This window comes from Diospyros lotus, chromosome 9 (genome assembly GCF_014633365.1).
Source record: "Diospyros lotus cultivar Yz01 chromosome 9, ASM1463336v1, whole genome shotgun sequence".
Taxonomy (NCBI): domain Eukaryota; kingdom Viridiplantae; phylum Streptophyta; class Magnoliopsida; order Ericales; family Ebenaceae; genus Diospyros; species Diospyros lotus.
The window spans coordinates 26,620,615-26,638,545 of NC_068346.1; the positions used below are offsets into that span (position 1 = coordinate 26,620,615).

Sequence of the window (17,931 nt, forward strand, 5' to 3'; positions counted from 1 at the left end):
ACACTCTAACCTTATTGCAAATAATCTCATTTCTAATTTTATTGGTCTTGTATAACCACTCTTCTATCTTAGAATCCTTATCTTGGGTACGCCTATAGTTTGCACATGTTGGCATTTTATTGCTCAACATTATGTCATAAACAAAATTGGTCTTAGAATTGTCATATAAAATTTTCCTTTTTAGCTTTAATGGAATCTTTCTATCACATAAAAAACCAGTTGCACTTTTCCAAATTTAACCATCTTGCTTTATTTCTATGGGAACTCTCTCTGTCCTTTTGGATTATTGATCCAAGATATCTAAATCGAGCTCTTTTTGGTTTGACTTGATGATGAAGATTGTAGAAACAAATATTTTGGGAAACAATATTTTAGGCATAAATATAGACATTAATAATCTTTTATTAGTTTATTTACTAGTTTCTTTTGATTTTAGGCGTAAATATAGCTATTGAGTTTGTTAACTCAAATGATCAATTAGTTGACGTGCTTACTAAATTCCTTAGGGTTCTAGAGTGAGTTATATTTGTAACAAACTGGGTGCAAATGACATATATGCTCCAACTTGAGGGGGAGTCTTAGTATATAGTGTTTGTATAAGGGTATTTATGTAAAAGCGTATTTTTGTATATTCCATTCTTGTATCTAGTATAGATATCATTCTAAGAGGTGTATAGTCAATTTGACTAATGCATTTTCAAAGGTGTAAGTAATGGGTGCAGAACAAATATTGTACTTTGCTTTACCGATTTGGCAACATATTTTTCAACATTTTCTGGCGGCCAATGTTTTTTTTTTTTTTTTTTTTTTTGGGGGGGGGGGAGGGGGGGGGGGGGGGGTGTGGTGTGTGTTGTCTTTACCATTATGGGCTGAGTTGTGGAAACAACCTCTTTGCAAAGTAAGAGTAAGGCCATGTCTCCTCCAGGACTAGGTGGGCGAAGTCTGGACACTTGGGTTATCAAAAAAAAAGAAGTGTAAGGCTGTGTAGAAAATGACTCCCCAGTTTTTGCAAAGTTGGAGCTTCATGCACTATGGATGGCCATTGTCTTCTTTAACATTGAGTTCTTTCTCATTGTCCAGAACACTTTGCTTCATTATCTTCTTATAGGCACAGAAAAATGGGGAGTCACCTTTTGTCATTATTTTCTTCTTCTAATATTTATAATGACTATAGATATATTGTTATTTGTTTTTGATTTACTGTGCTTAAAGACATCTAATTGATTATTTTTTTTAATATTCTTTAATCTGATTTTTGTCACCTCATTAACTGTAAACTTATTGCATCCGACGTGCCGGTCATCTCTTATGGACTGAGTATTGGATATTAATAATAAACTCCTCCACCATGTTGATGAAAGAATTATTTTAGAATATTCTTGTCTCTAAGGAAAAATGACATTTCAGGTTTTGATGGAGAGTTACAATCGCTTTTTGGAATTTGTGAATAGGAGCAATGCAATTAGCCCTACTGTTGCTGTTGAAACTGCTAACGCATTGCAGGTAATCATGGGGTTAATATAGAACTAGTTTTATGGTATTTGATGTTGAGTAGAGTAATATTTAGAAACTCATTTCTGCAGTCCTTTTGTTATTGCTTGTTGCTGCTAGAAAGTAATATTTTTGGTATTTTATGCTGAACACAGAACAAGATTGAGAAGGTCACTCGTAGAGCTCAGGAGCAATTCCAAATGGTATTAGAAGAACGAAGCAGGTTCATTTTTTTTTGAATAATCTTTCCATTCTGCATTAGACTTGATCTGGGTAATCATCCATTTGGCTATTTTGGATTTTGATCCAAGTTGCATTCTTACCTCCTGTGTTTATTAAACTTATTATGTTCTGTCTGATACAATAATATTGCTGTCTTTTAGAAATTGGATTGTTTATGTAAATACTTATATATATATATATCATTATGAGGTTAGAAGTTAATAGCCACTTATGTTGTGCTTGTCCCAAATGTCAGTGGTGAAAGGTGGCATCTTGCTTACACTCTTTATCCTAGTTGTCATTTGAAAGGGCTCTCCTAGACCCATGAAAGGAACAACAACAACACATCAAGCCTTAATCACACTAGGTGGATTTGGTTACATGAATTCTAGCTCACTTATCATTTCCATCTATAGCCATATCTACTCCTAGACCTATGAAAGTGAATGCCAAAAATCTGAAGCTTCAACAAACTACATTTTTGACGAGTTCAAGGTTGCATGAATTTAGAAAAAATGGTATTTGTTGCCATTTTCACCTGCGATGATGCAGGTAGCATATAAATTAAAATGCTGCAATTTGATTTCTTTAATGTATCGGTCTTGCATGAGCTTCTGTTCTTGCTTTGTCTCAAAAGAGAATTGAGTTATTGTTTAAGTTTGTGAATTGGGTATTCGGAAGGGTCTTTGGCTGGTCTGCGTCTTTCGATCTTGTTGATTCCCAGACAGAATATAAGGAATGTTTGATTGGAATCATTCCTTAATTTAAGAGATTGATTGGCCAAATCATCCCTAGTTTAGATAGTGATTTTAAGGAGTAATTACCAGCCTGTTTTTTGAATACTTTCCTATCTTCTGTGCAGTCAACATTTCCTATTTTCCTGTACAGCCTATCTTTCCTAGTTTAGCACAAATGTAATTTTCCTATGGTGTAAATTTCCAACCCTATAAATGGGGCTGTACCACACATGTAAATAAGATATGATACAGTTTATTTCACCTATTTCTCACATGGTATCTGAGCCCTAGTTTCACTCTTCTCGTTACCTTCTTTGTTTGGTTACTGCGTTCCTTCATTGCCACAGTGTTGCCTTCATTGCTTTACTCCTTTTTGGTCTTTATTGCCTAAAGTACCTACCAGCTATTGTACCATGTCAGAAATCTCCAAAACAACCACTCCTATGGCTGCAGTAGATGCTGTTCTGATTGAATAACCACTTGCTAATCCCTGAAGGGTCTTCAGATAGAGAATTGGAGATAGAAAACTGGAATTCATTTTCACCAACAAAACAACCCTCAACTCCTATGCAGATAGCTCCTTCTAAGGATTACTTGTATTTTTAAAATTTGAAACAAAAACTCATTTCACACAAAAATTAAATATTAACTAACATTTGCTCCAAAAGCCAAACAATGCAAAAATACAACATCCAACAGTAGTAAACATAAAAAATGAACAAAAAGCTCACATATATACAGGTTTTCATCAGTGTGCATTACTGTCACACACACGTAAGAGAGAAGATTTTTTATGCTGCCACTTGAGTCATATTTCAGTCTCCCCTTCACATGTTTGGAACTTTGGAGGTAAAGAAGTGTTTAACTGATTCTTAGGTTCATGATGGTAGGAAATTTTTATTCTTTTTTGTAGGCACCTACTGCAATCCTTTTGAATGCACAAATTTGAGCACCAATATCTTTATAAGGAAGAAAATGTATCAGATGGCAGAACATCCTGAACTTCGGAATCTGGAATTGATCTTCTGCAAAGGAGGAACAGTGAGACTGCCTTTGATGACTAAGTTAGACATGGAGCAAAGGTAAAGAAGCAAGAGAGCTTGAGATTGTGATTGAGAATACTTACCTTGGAGGAGAGATACTCCTGTTACGACCCTAGGGTTTGGCTAGGGTTTAGGAAGGAAATTGAGAAGAGCACAGGAAAGAAAGAGAAAAAACAGAGAGAATTGAGGGAGAAGAAAGAAAAGCCGAGGGAGAGCTAGGAGGATTGAGAAAGGAAAATGGAATTCAAATATCATTCATAAGCTACCATTCTCTAACATAAATACAATGTAAAGGAAAACATGTAATATATATGACTATTGTATCCTTGGGAATTCCTTGGAGTCGTGACAATCCCCTCTCTTTGGAAGGTTTCTTGTCCCCAAGAAACTTATTCCAAACCGAGCCATTGTTTCTTTATCCAATGCCCATCTTCACCAATTGGTTTCTCCTTCGCTTTTTCTTTTTATTATCTCCTATTTCCCTTTTCTTTTTCCTCAGCAGTAACAACCCTATGACTTGCTGCAACACCAAGTCTAGCCATCCACCTCTTCCCTATTGCCATTGAAAATGGTTCCAATTGATCTCTCATTCCCACAACCATATCATTTCCAATCATACAAAGTGTTGTATAAATGATCGCACACAATAACTCACCCTCTCACGTGATAATAGAAAGAAACAAGAAACAACAGAGTTTATCCTAGTTTGGACTTTGAATGAAACAAAGTCCTACATCTAGACTGGGGTTGATACCTCAGAATCCACTATCGAACAAACCAATACACGCACACACAAAGCCTACTCCCCATAGGCTTTTCTCTAGAGATAGTCTAATATCCTAGGCTTTTCTCTCTATTTGTGTACATGTAAACTCAAAGAAAAGACATTAGAAACATAGCGGCCCTCTATTTATAGAAGATAGAGGATGTGGTAATTACAAGACATAAAAGAAAACAAAAACTCGGTACTAACCGTAATATGGTTAGTTATCGTTTTTTTTTTTTTTTTTTTGAAATAAGCTCAATTATATTAATGGAAGTATAGAAGATGTACATCAATGACTAGGAACAAGAGAGTTCAAAACAAAACTATACCGATCAAAACAACCCCCCCCCCCCCCCCAACACAAGCCATTAGGGGAAAAACGTCAACCCAAAATTGGCATTAAACCCAACAAGCCTAGAAGAGGGAGAAGAACCTAGCGGCCAAGAGTAGAGGCTGACATGCTAACTTGATCCACTGAGTAAGGGAAAGATGGCTCCACAGCCCTCACCCAAGCAACTAACCTAGCAAGCACCAAGTTAAAGATGTCAACTGCACCTGACCCTTGGTCTTTGAAAATTAGCCTATTCCACTCCAGCCACATTGTCCATAGCGCTGAATAAAAGAGAGACTTCCATACCTTCCTTTGACCTTTACCCCTAGCAAAGAAATCCCACTGCTCAAATAGACCCCCAACTGTTCTCAGATAGACCCACACATGGTCCCACCAACGAAAGATTTGCTGTCATAAGCACAAAACAGCCTCACAATGGACAAAGAGGTGGTCCACAGACTCCGGAGTAGAGCCACAGAAGACGCAAAGCAAGTCATCCCCCTGCAAAATTCCTTTCCTACCTAGATTGTCCTTCGTGTTAATTTTACCCCAAATGACTAGCCACACAAACAACTCCACTTTTGGAGGAGCTAGGCTGCCCCAAACACGAGCTGCCATTGAATTAATGTGAGCAACAGTGGAACCAAACATTAGGGAGCAAAACTTCTCATTAAAAGAGTGCGACGAGAAGGAACCAGTCGCTTCTAGCGACCAAAAAACCATATCCCTCCTCCCTCTCACCAAATGAACTTGGGAGATAAGGCTTAACAACTCAGCCTGGGTAGACTCTTCTCTGTCGAGCAGCGGCCTTCTCTAGCTAAGGCTCCAACACCATTCGTTTTTCACCCAAAACCCCAAATTTGCCACTCTCTTCCCTTTATCTAGGGACACTGAATACAACCGAGGGAACAAACTTGATAGGGAGGAGATACCCACCCAAGTGTCTTCCCAAAACCGAACCAAATCGCCCTTACCTAGCCGGATTTTAACCCCTTCCAAGGCCACAGACTGAACCTCATTACTACTGGAATAAGAGTCAACAATGCCCCTCCACCAAGAACTGAAGCTTCGCTTAACCTCCACATCATTGATTCCAATGAAGATACCATTATGCCTAGCCGCAATGACTTTACACCAAAGCTGATCCCCCCCACTAATCATCCTCCAAAGCCATTTAAAGAGCAAGGCTTTGTTTTTGGCCAACAAGGACCCCACCCCGAGCTTGCTCAGCTTCTTAGGCAACTCAACCAATTCCCATCTAGCAAGAGCCATTTTTGCCATGCCCTCATTCCCAGACCATAGGAACTTTCTCTGTAGCTTAGCAATCTGCTTCGCCACCCCAATAGGAATTCTGAAAAGAGACATGAAGTAAATTGGCAAATGGTTCAGAACCAATTTTACCAGAGCTAACCGGCCATCCATAGATAGAATCCCAGCCTTCCATGAAGCCAGCCGACTCTTAATCCTGTCCACAACCGCCATCCAAGCCACATCCCTCTTAGGATTAATTCCCAGCTGGAAACCCAAGTATGGGATTGAGAAAGGAGAAGATTTACACCTCAAAAGAGTAGCAGCCTCCATTAACCAATTTTGGCTAACATTAACTGCAGAGAGGCTGGGCTTTTTAAAACTAATACGCAGGCCAAACATAAGCTCAAAGTATCTAAGAATTCGTTTGAGGGCATGCATACATCCAAGCTCAGCTGGGCAGAAAATCAATGCGTCGTCTGCAAACTGGAGAAGAGGGATTTGCATAAGAGGAGACCCCACTGGGATACACATAAACAAATCCAGATCCATAGCCTGAGAGAACAACTTGTTAAGACCCTTAGCTGCCAATAAGAATAGGAGTGGGGACAACGAATCCCCTTGGCAAAGACCACGCTCCATATCAAACTCTCCCGCTATAGATCCATTCACTAACACCGATATCTGTTGTTTTAATACACTGTTTCTTATCCATCCTATCCATTTAGCCCCAAACCCCATAGCTTCCATAACCCCCGTGAGGTACCCCCAATCCACACTGGCAAAAGCCTTACAAAAATCCAGCTTAAGAAAAGCAGCCTTATGCTTAGCCTTCTTCGCCGCTTCCACCACCTCACTAGCAATAAGCACTCCATCTAAGATCTGTCAGCCCTTAATAAAGGCACTTTGGCAGTCACCAATCAGGGAATGAATCACTGAACCTAGCCTGATGGCAAGCAGCTTGGATATAACCTTTTGAGCGCAACCCACCATACTAATTGGCCGGAAATCACCTAAGCTTTGAGGGGTGTCAGACTTCGGGACTAACGTAAGCAACGAGCCTTGGGCCTTCCTTGGAATTAGGCCAAAGCTATAGAAGTACTGAACCAATCTCATAAAATCTGGAGCCAAAACATGCAAAAATTTCTTGATGAAGTTAAAGTTGAATCCGTCAGACCCAGGCGCCTTACTCCCTTCACATTGCCAAACCACCCTCTTAACCTCCTCGCATGAGAAAGGGGATTCTAACGATGAAGCCACCTCAGCTGACAGCCTTCTAAAGCCCAAGCAAGAGATTCTTGGCCGTTTTAAGCCCGAGTCCTTAAACTAACCTGCCAAGAGACTCATGGTTAGTTACCGTTACAACTGTTTTAAAACATAAAAACATCCGATTCCTTTAATGCCTTTATTCTGTTTTTAAGACTTAGTGCAAACTTCAACAATTTCTCCACCATTTGCATAAGTTGAGTCTTCAATCTTTAGTCTTGTGGATTTTGCATCTGCCTTCTTCCTTACCTTCATTCTTCCATACCCTAAGCTTGAATGCTTAGGCTTCCTGAAGTTATCTGGAGTAGCTTCAAACAATACTTCAACTTGGCTATTGGAAGAGCCTTGGTGAACATGTCTGCTGCATTGTCTTCACCAGCTACCTTTACTAGCTTAAGTTCCTTCCTGTCTAGCACCTCCCGTATGAAATGATGCAACACATTGATGTGTTTTGTGCATTCATGATAGGCCTTGTTTTTAGATGAATGGCACTCTAACTGTCACACATAATAGTAGTATCTATCTCCTTTCCAAGTAATTCTCCTAGCAGTCCTTTTATCCACAATGCTTCCTTAATTGCCTCTGAAATAGTAATATATTCTGCCTCAGTTGTTGACAAGGCTACTATATGTTGTAGACTTGCTTTCCAACTCACTGTAACATCCCAGACTTGGAAGACATAATAGGTTGTTGACCTTCTTCTATCCAGATTTGCTGCATAGTCAGCATCTGAATATCCTAGGATACTAGTCTCACTTTCCACCTTGGCTCCACCATAAACTAACACTGTGTCCAATGATCCTTTCAAGTACTTAAATACCCATTTAATTGCACTCCAATGAGGTTTTCTAGGGTTTGCCATAAACCGGCTGATTACACTCATTGCATGTGCTAGGTTTGGCCATGTACATACCATACTATATATCAGGCTCCCTACCACACTTGAATAGGGTAAGCTACTAGATTGTAGGAAGTAATGTCAGATCATTAGCTTATCCCATGATTTTATGAAATAATCCTAGTTGAGTTAGGTAATCCATTCTTGAGTAGGATTTGGTTGCCCTCGAGTCTATAGAAAACCCTCTCTCTTGGGTCTAGCCAAGCCCAAGTAGAACATCGAAGCCAAGGGTGGCTTGGTTACACTGACCAAGGTCAAGGGTGGCCTGGTTACGTGTCAGTTGAGCTGGATCTCGAGTATCATAACCTTTTTACTAGTTGCTATGGTACTGTTATTGAGCGGATCTAGTTGCTTTATATAATCTTAATGTTCAACAGTTTATGTAAAACCAAAGATGAATATGTGGGTATTTGTTGTTTTTAGTATCTTTTTTCATTTTCTTTTTAAGCGAGGTCAATGTTACAAAGAACTACTTACCCCAGATCAAAAAGGCAAAAGAAACTGTATTATGCAACTATGTAGCTGATAAAAGCTAAGAATTTACTTCAGTTCAAATGTGAAAGAAACTGTGTTATGCAGCTATGTAGCTGATAAAAGTTAAGAATTTTACATCATTAACTCTTCCTCGCTAATGTGGTTTGATAATGCAGATTTGCTCTTGATATTGATCTTGATGCTCCAAAAGTTAGAATTCCTATAAGAACTGTTGCTTCTACAAAATGTGACAGCCATTTTCTCTTGGATTTTGGTCATTTCACATTGAATACCAAGGTATGCTTATATGTTTTAATCTCTAGCTTATGTTTGTGTTGCATCTTCATTATTTATATGATTGTTTATTATTGCAGGAAGATCCACTCCATGATCAGGGGCAAAGTCTATACTCCCGTTTTTATATTACTGGACGAGATATAGCTGCATTTTTCACTGATTGTGGTTCAGATTGTCAGAACTGCACATTGCTGTCCCCCAATTTTAATGATATACTTTCTGGATCTCCCACATTGGAGGAAGCTGATAACGCATGCTCTCTCATTGATAGGTGTGGCATGGCAGTTATTGTTGATCAGGTAATTTTCTGCATGTATGTAGGTGTTTCTTTTTTCATTCCTTTTCTTTTTCTTTTTGTTTTGTATTTTTTTTTTTTATGAAGACTGGCAGTTCATATTCCATTACAGGTTATATTCTAGCTGTTACCATGGATATAAAACTCCCCCTCCTCCTTAATCATTTGTTTTTTTTTTTCTTTTTTGAAGATCAAAGTTCCCCATCCAAGATATCCATCAACCCGTATTTCTGTCCAAGTTCCAAGCCTTGGTGTACACTTTTCACCAGCTAGATATTGCAGACTTATGGAATTATTTAACCTACTGTGTGGAGCAGCACAAAGTAGTGCTGTCTCAGATTTTGAAAATGTTCAAGCTGAATTTGTTCCTTGGTATCCCCCAGATCTTGCAACTGAAGCTCGAATTCTTGTTTGGAAGGTGTGTTGTTAGTAGAAAAAGATTAATAGCTGATGTGAATAAGATATCTGGACATTCGACTGCATCTTATCTGTTTTTTTTGTCTATTATGTATTTAGGGTATTGGGTATTCTGTTGCTGCATGGCGTCCATGTTTCCTTGTGTTGTCTGGATTATCTCTTTATGTGTTGGACTCAGAAATGTCTCAGAATTATCACCGGTCCTCTAGGTGTGCTTCTTTCATCAGTCACTTTGTTGAATTGCTTATTTGATTAGTGATTCTGCCTAACTGTCAACAAAATAGAAATTAGTTATATATAATCAAAGGTCATGCTCTACATACTTGACTTTTCAATTTCCCGATGGTGCAGTATGGCTGGGAAGCAAGTCTTTGAAATTCCCCCAGCAAATGTTGGCGGGTCAGTGTCATGTATTGCTGTTTGTTCTAGGGGCATGGAATCCCAAAAGGTAAATGTTGTTGATTCCAAAATGTTTTTTTTGGATAATATTATGTGCTCCTGACCTTATTCATTGCCTTTCTGGCATGTGATGCTTTATCTTTCTGAATAGATTATTCTTTTTTTTTGGGGGGGCCAATCAAAAGATTTTTCATTTTTGAATTAATATGCTTAATGCTTTCATGTGTAGTTCTCTTAAGTCTTTCTTCATCTGTAAACTTCGAATTAATCTTATATCTCTGACTTTGTTTTAAAGATGTTCCTTGCTTATTTTTTTCTTTCCTAAAATCTACTTTTGCTACTTTTGGACCCAGGATTCTCAAAATGGAAAAGGATAATCAAAGCGAAGGATATAGTTAATATTGCTATGTGTACTGATTGTTGTAGTATTAACCTAAAACACGAGCCTTGAAGCACCAAGCTGTACATGTTCCTAAGCTCATGGTTAATTTTAACTTTCTTTCCTTTTTTTTTCTAACATCTGAAACTATGTTTGCTTGAATTCCTTTCATGAAAAGATAAATATTTTCGGTAATATTGTATCATGTCAATATCGTAATTAAGTAATCAAATCATTCATAATTCCACAACATTTTGGGGGTTAAGATTCGTATTGATTGCGTTTTTCAATTTGTTATTATAGTCAGTCTTGTCTGAATCTGCTCTAATTTATGTTATTTATTGTTTCTTTTTTGCTGATGATTGTTTTTTGGTATACTATTTATATGAGTAATATCATTGTTTTCCAAAAAATTAGATTGTTGTTTTTTATTTTACCAGGCTCTGGAATCTTTCAGCACACTTGTGATAGAGTTTCGGTATGAGGTGGAGAAGGCCACTTGGTTGAGAGCACTCATGCAAGCAACATATCGAGCTTCTGTATGTGGTTATTCAGTCTCTTTCATTATTATAATTATTGCTATTATATGAGTACTATTTATCTCTAAAATGGCTCATAATTATTATGTGTGCATTCCATGTTGCCTGTAGGCTACTCCTCCTTCAGTTGATGTACTTGCAGATTCAGGTCATTCAGTTGCTGAATTTCCTGAAAATCAAACTGGCAATTTGATGCCAGTTGACTTTGTTCTTAATGGGTCATTGCTGGAGACAAAGTTATCACTGTATGGAAAGGTATCTCTGAAGTTCTTAAGTCAAATTTTCGCTATGGTTTCCTACCTTGAAATTTTAATTTTTTCTTCGATATCGGTATCATCTTATTGGATGCTTCATTGATTTTATCACATATTAGAAAGTAATCTTACCTCTTGTATTATTATATACATTGCAGTGTGGAGATGAGGAGCAGGAAATTCTTGAGGAGACAAGAATTCTTGAGGTTCTAGTTGGAGGGGGAAAGGTGTGTCTATTTTGTTTGTTGCGTTTTACATGGAAGTGGATTTTAGATCCAGTACCTGGAATCAAAATGATTGATACTGTGAGAGTGATTGGGAGAGAAAACTTGAGAGATTAGCCTCTCAATTCTATTATTTATAGGTTAATTACAATCAATGATGGAGCTAATTAAAGATCATGGGGATAATTACAGCCTAACTAATTACCCTAATTATCATCTAATCATCAGTTGACTATATATATACACATTCTATACATGGAAGAGAATAAATCTCATAAATCTCACATATATGTTTTTTAATGTTTTTTTCCTTCTTGCCCTTGGAAACCTGAGAAACTTATGTAACAAGTTAATTGGCACTTGGAAGTTTCTGAAAGGGGAGCAACCTATATCTCCTGACCCTCATAGGTTAAAACCTCCTGCCCCGAACGCTATACACCAATGAAAATACAAGGCAAGTGGAGAAGCACAGTTGCTTCGACACAATATTGGTACCTAGTCCCCCTCAGAGAGGAACCGGCTCCAGAGCTTAAGACCCTTATCTGACCATGGTCTAGAGCCTCTTTAGCCAGAAGATACTTGTCATCTTTCTGCAGATGCAGCATTTCATCAAGATCTTAGCTTCTTTCATCAGATTATCCATCATGAAAGTAGCTTAAGGAGTTCGGATTGAAGCAAAACAATTACTGCACTGGAGACATTCAGCCACCATATGCCCTTTTTGTCTGAATGAGGGGTCACTACCCCAAATAAGACACGTATAAAAGGATAGTCTATTTCTTTGCCCCTTCTTATCCAAGAAATCATATGTCCTTCCACCTCCCAATCTGGTAAAGCCCTTTTCTAAACATCTCCTTCTAGTTTGGTGTTCGGTAGCCTAGAGCAGAGAATTTGATCCATATGACAATTTTCAACTTGTTTTTGTTTCTGATTTGACTAACGCACACTGTGTAGAAAACACCAACTGAAAGATTACATCGAACAGTTAACAGACCTATTTATCTTTCAAGAGTTAAATTGATTAGTCTTTGATGTATTTTGCGTTGAACTCATGTTCATAAGCTGAAGATTTTTGCTACTAGTTAATATCCACATTTCTTAAGTTGGAGTATGTTGCTTTTCAGGTGCATGTAGTTAGTTCTGAAGGTGATTTGATTGTCAAAATGAAGCTGCACTCCTTGAAAATCACAGATGAGCTTCAGGGATCTTCTTCATTGAGCCCAAAGTATTTAGCCTGCTCTGTGCTGAAGAATGGTGTTTTGTTTGCTTCCCCTAGGAGCTTAGATCCTCCTGCAAAGGAGAGGGCTTCAGTGGTCTCAGAGGATGATGATATTTTTAAGGATGCTTTGCCTGATTTGTTGTCTATGCATGATTTAGGCACTCATTCACCAAATTTTGATATAACTTATGGGGCAAGGTTAAGTAATATTAGTGAAGATACTGATTTTGAATCTGTTGGAGACTTAGTTCATGAGAAAGAAACAGGGAAAGTAAAAAGTGCCTCCGATGATTGTTTCTATGAAGCAGAGGGCAGTGACAACTCTGATTTTGTATCTGTCATGTTCTCAACAAGGAGTCCTACTTCACCTAATTATGATGGTATTGACACTCAGGTATTTCATGTGATCATCATTCAGTTTATAGAGAGAACAGATAGTTGGGACTAGTGATTGTGCTACCTTATTGTGTTGGACTAATTTATTACAAAAATAAAAAGGGACACTATTGAGACCCAACTTAATGATGTTTTTCTAATTTATTTAATTAAAACTTTCAGATGAGCATTCGTATGTCGAAATTGGAATTCTTTTGCAACAGACCCACCCTTGTTGCTTTAATTGGTTTTGGCTTCGATATAAGTTGTGCAAAAAGTGGAGCAAGTGATTCTAGTGCAACAACCTCAGATCATCAACCTTTAGTAAACAAAGACAAGACCGAAGAAAATGAACGTGCTTTTGTCCAAGGCTTGCTTGGATATGGTAAAGATCGTGTAGTATTCTGTTTAATGATGGACGTGGACAGTGTATCTGTGTTTCTTAACAAGGAGGACGGTTCTGAACTTGCGATGCTTGTGCAAGAGAGCTTTGTCTTTGATCTGAAGGTGAGAATAATAATTTTTTGCCCCCTTCTTATTTTTCTCATGCATTCAGTTTAGTCATTTCAATTCAAGTACATGAATCGAACTAGTAAAAAACTGGAAAGTTATATTTCCAGTTTGTTGTTCGCTGTCACAGTTAATAAGGTTCTTTATAGTTGATGGTCTCTCATGTATTACACTCCAAAACTGTGACAAACTCGATGCCCCTCCTGTGAACAAGCCTAAGGACTGCCTTTTTTTTCAAATCAGCCCCTAAGCCCCGAATATTCCAAGACATGATCTTCATTGGACAGCATCCATCCCCCTCCCCAGCTCCCAAGCTTCCAGATCCGCTGCATCCCAAGCAACCAACACCTGAATCAATTCTTTCTCATTACCATCAGCTTGCAGGCCCAAAGCCTTCCCCAAGTTCAAAGTGTCTTCTACATTCATATAGGGATTTGATAAAACCCCATCCTTAGGCGAAGGGACCAAGCCCCTTTCATTAACCTCCATCAGGGCCCCAAATCGAGCCGCCTCTCCCTCAACCCGATCAACACCACCAGGATCATGAACAGTTACCCCCACAACTGGATTCTTTTTCTTTTTGGCATACGTAAACCTCAAACCCTTCCTTCTCCGAGCCTTCTTAGGACACAGAATTGAACCAACCTCCATCAGTGGGAGCCGAGACACCTGTCTAGGTCGATCAGAGACTGGAGACAAAACAACCGGGTCCTCTGGACCCCCCCACCAGCAGAAAGGGGTCCACATTGGTTGCGAGAACCTTTGACTTAGCTTCACTACTGGAACCCATTGACTAGACCCCCACCCTCCCACCATTAACCTGAACACCCTCAGCACAATTCTCCTCGCTGCTGCCACCAACCATACCCCTTAGGGATCTTTCACCAGAAAAGCGCTCTGCAATCGCGGCCCCATCCATCCCAACCAGGCTAGACGAGGAGGAGGCCAAGTCCTTTGATCCATCCAAAGCTAGGGCCAAAACCCACCTTCCAACATTCTTGCTTGGAGCCCAACTCACATCCAAATGGGCCACTCAACCCAATATCTGGCCCTAAGGAAGCATCTATACAAGAAATTGACCCATCCTTTGCCCTAGGCGTTGGACTGTTCAAATTGGCGACGAGTCTCCCTATTACCTCCTCCACACATGCAGTTTCCACCTGACCCACCTTCCTCGGGCTATGGTTAGGCTCTTTCAAGACAAACCCCTCAGCCTCTAAAGGGGTCGTTCTGCCTTCCTCAGTTCTGACTAGCCTTGAAACTCTATGAACTGGAAACTCTGCATGAACCAACGGAGACTTCACTGAAAAGTCCAATAGATGATGCTTAATTTTGTCCCAATCATTCCATGAAGCAAGCTCCTCCTCACATCGAAGGATAAATTCCCTGTCGTCCACTAAAATCGACACCCATTCAAGCATGAATCACCAGATGCCTCGTGACGACCAATATTTGAGCAACATCCAACACCCTTGTATCCATGGAATTTGAGTGCGTTAAAACATATTCCCCCCACAAGGCAGCCAGCTTCTTGAAGTTCTCCACCGTCTAGGCAACCACTGGAAGACCCTGACATTTTATCCACGAGAGCCTCTCATCATTCACACAATACTTTTCACAGTCAGAAACCCGTTCAAACTAGCACTTGAACCATTTAGCTTTCCCCATCAAACAAGACCTGTTAACATCAGGGCTTGGAAAAACAATAAGGACTCTCCTTCCCCCCAGTGGCCTAAGCTCACACGATAGGTTCTTGCATTGATGCCATCCACCTAAGAAATCAACAAGTAAACTGGACTAAACATACCCAACTGAGCAAGACTATAACTAGTCTTGTGCACCAGTGTAGGTAGAAAAATTAAGAGAAGTACGCCTGGGAGGTTCCTAACCAAGCACACTGATCGACTTGCGTCACCACCCTCCTGCTTAACCACGCATGCAAAAGATCGGCTGGTGCCAACTGGATGTCGACCCAAGCCAATCGCACACCCAAGCCTCCACCCTTTCTAACCACCATGAACGAAGTTTGCCCATTTGACGAACAACCTTTTGCCATGCAGGAGCCTACCATTCTCGACCTTAATCGCCCTCTCAGCCTCTGCATCGATCTTGTACTACACGAAACCAAATTGGTAATCCATACCCTGATCGTACTTTACTTGGAATGAACACATCCATAACACAACCAAATTCGGGAAACAACTTATATAGGGATCCACTCGCTGATCTCATACCAATGTTATCCACTAACAACATCTTGAGTTTGCACCTCCACCCCACCAAATGCGAGAGTAATCCTCTCCATCACACAATCACTTGCCTTTCTCGCATAGAGAAGGCAACAGGAAGATGAAGCGACGACAAGAAGATCAAGGGGACAAACAGCGATCGACAAAATGACCGACAACCTACGACGACGGAGGAGATGAAACGTCGACCAACGAGTTGACCAATCGGAGACGAGGATGGGAAGACCATCAGACGCGCCGCCAACTGTAGACAATAACAGGAAGACCACATGATGCACCGCCAACCGGAGATGAGGATGGGAAGACCACCGGACGCACTGCCAACCGTAGATGAGAAGGGGAAGGCCACCGGATGCGCTGCATTGGAATTACTTGAATATATTTTGGATTCTTCAATGTTCAATGGCTAGCTAAACACATTCTTTATTGAAGTTCATAACCTAGCTTTGAATCATATTTTTGTTGATTTGTAGTTTCAACAAACATCACTGAGCAGTTTTCGTGCTGTTACCCCCTGCCCTGCCCTCTCCCCAAAGGTAAACTAACTAAATAAATAAATTTAGAATTGAAAAAAGTTCAGGTCAGGTCGCTGTGGTCCATGGTGCTGCAAGAGAATCAAGATTTTGATAAATTTTTGAAGGTATAGAAATTTTTTTTCTTCTTTTATTCAACCAGATAATGATGAACACTTCCATTTGACACCTCAAATTGTTTTCACTTGGGCCCTTCTTTGGGTAACAAGGTATGGAACTCCAACATTCCTTTTATTGGAAACAGTTCACACCCTCCTGCATATAAAAGAAACTACATCATGATTATGCACACATGTTTTTATTTGTTTTAAGCAAAGTGGATGAAGAGTAGAAAATAATTGCTGTTGAATTTAATATGGAAGAATGCTGTTACTTTTCGAGTTACTATGCTGTCAGTGTAGAGATGACCAAGTGGTATTGGTTATTGTTGTGCACTGGGAAGAGCACCCAGTCATATTATCCGTTTTTAGTCTCTCTCTTTCTTTCTCGGTATTTTCTTGGGTTCTTTCCATATATGCTGATTGTTTTAAATACAAATGAAAAACAACTAATGTTCAAGGTTAATTTTATGTTTTATGAGTAAAGACTTGTATGTGTGATGTTTGAAGTTACTATTGCTCCTTTCTATGGTTTGGACTCTCCTGTCATTTTATTGTGGCATTATTATTGCTCTTAATGTCATGTGCGCATCACAGTTTTTGCAATTCCTAGTGATGTAGAACCCAAACCAAAAGAAACAAGAGTAATCCCGATTACTCCAAGCCAATAGCAATATTCAATATTATATATCAAAATCTGCCCTTCAATACTTTACTAAAGGATTATTTATAGACAATTAATAGATAGAAACCTATTCTAATGAGGATTCCTTTCTGACTAGGATTCCTTGGTAATTAGGCTTATAAGGTAATCCTAATGTAATTACGATTCTAAGACATAAAAGAAATTAAGAGAAACTAGGAAACAAATTAAAATAAAGAAATTAATAAAACAATGTTAATTTCTACATTTACGCCTAGAGTATTGTTTTCCTAAATATTTCTCAATATGATCTTCATCACCTAGTTTTGAAATTTCCATAAAAAACCTCTTTAAGTATTTGGGGAGGCAAACTTCAACAATGATTCTCCTTTTCACTGTGAGCGTTTGGGAGTAGGATCAATTTATGAATGTTTACTGAATTTTATGCTTTCATTTCTTCAACTGACTATTGTATGCATTGTTGAAATAAATTTAGTATAAGTGTGGAAGGCATAAGTCGTTGGTAGCAGGCTGCAAATGTGCTCTCAGTTGCAGCTGATTATATTTTGTTATGATTGTTGTTGTATTTAGTTAGGCAGTTAGGCAGCTCATAGTTTCAATATATATATAAGGATCAGTTAGTTTTCTCTATTGTATTGATTTCCATTTTCCTTCCTTCATTTCAATAATATTCTTGAGGTATTTTTCTATCTCCTATTGTTTTATTCTTTCTGACTGTGAAGCTCTTGCTTCAATAAGATGTTAATTCCAATGAACCAGTTGTTTCATTTACGACTGCTGCATGTTCAGTCTTGCAAAAGACAAATAAACTGATATCCGGTGCAGCGGTCCTATCAAAGGCGCTTCAAGAGTCAAGGGCAGAATGGTAACACAGCTGGGCTTGCATAACAGCCAGCCTGTGCACCAAGGGTAGAATTGGAACTTGGCTGGTCTGTGTAACAAACCAGCATGTGCATAACCAGATGCAGCTATGGAGGGAGAACAACAACCTATAAATTGGGAA

General features: G+C 39.1%; 1 protein-coding gene across 3 annotated transcripts in view; it reads left to right on the forward strand.

The window, feature by feature from the left end:
* LOC127809843 (uncharacterized) overlaps positions 1 to 17,931 on the forward strand; it is a 161,663-nt gene that overhangs the window by 60,499 nt on the left and 83,233 nt on the right. For 2 of the 3 annotated variants that reach the window (XM_052348977.1, XM_052348978.1), the window contains exons 16-27: positions 1,408 to 1,503; positions 1,647 to 1,714; positions 8,653 to 8,773; positions 8,851 to 9,072; positions 9,259 to 9,486; positions 9,585 to 9,694; positions 9,837 to 9,933; positions 10,704 to 10,802; positions 10,914 to 11,057; positions 11,215 to 11,283; positions 12,405 to 12,893; positions 13,058 to 13,381. In XM_052348977.1, the coding sequence (XP_052204937.1) occupies positions 1,408 to 1,503; positions 1,647 to 1,714; positions 8,653 to 8,773; positions 8,851 to 9,072; positions 9,259 to 9,486; positions 9,585 to 9,694; positions 9,837 to 9,933; positions 10,704 to 10,802; positions 10,914 to 11,057; positions 11,215 to 11,283; positions 12,405 to 12,893; positions 13,058 to 13,381 (2,067 nt within the window). The remainder of the gene's footprint in view (positions 1 to 1,407; positions 1,504 to 1,646; positions 1,715 to 8,652; positions 8,774 to 8,850; positions 9,073 to 9,258; positions 9,487 to 9,584; positions 9,695 to 9,836; positions 9,934 to 10,703; positions 10,803 to 10,913; positions 11,058 to 11,214; positions 11,284 to 12,404; positions 12,894 to 13,057; positions 13,382 to 17,931) is intronic. The other variant, XM_052348979.1, reaches the window with a different exon arrangement.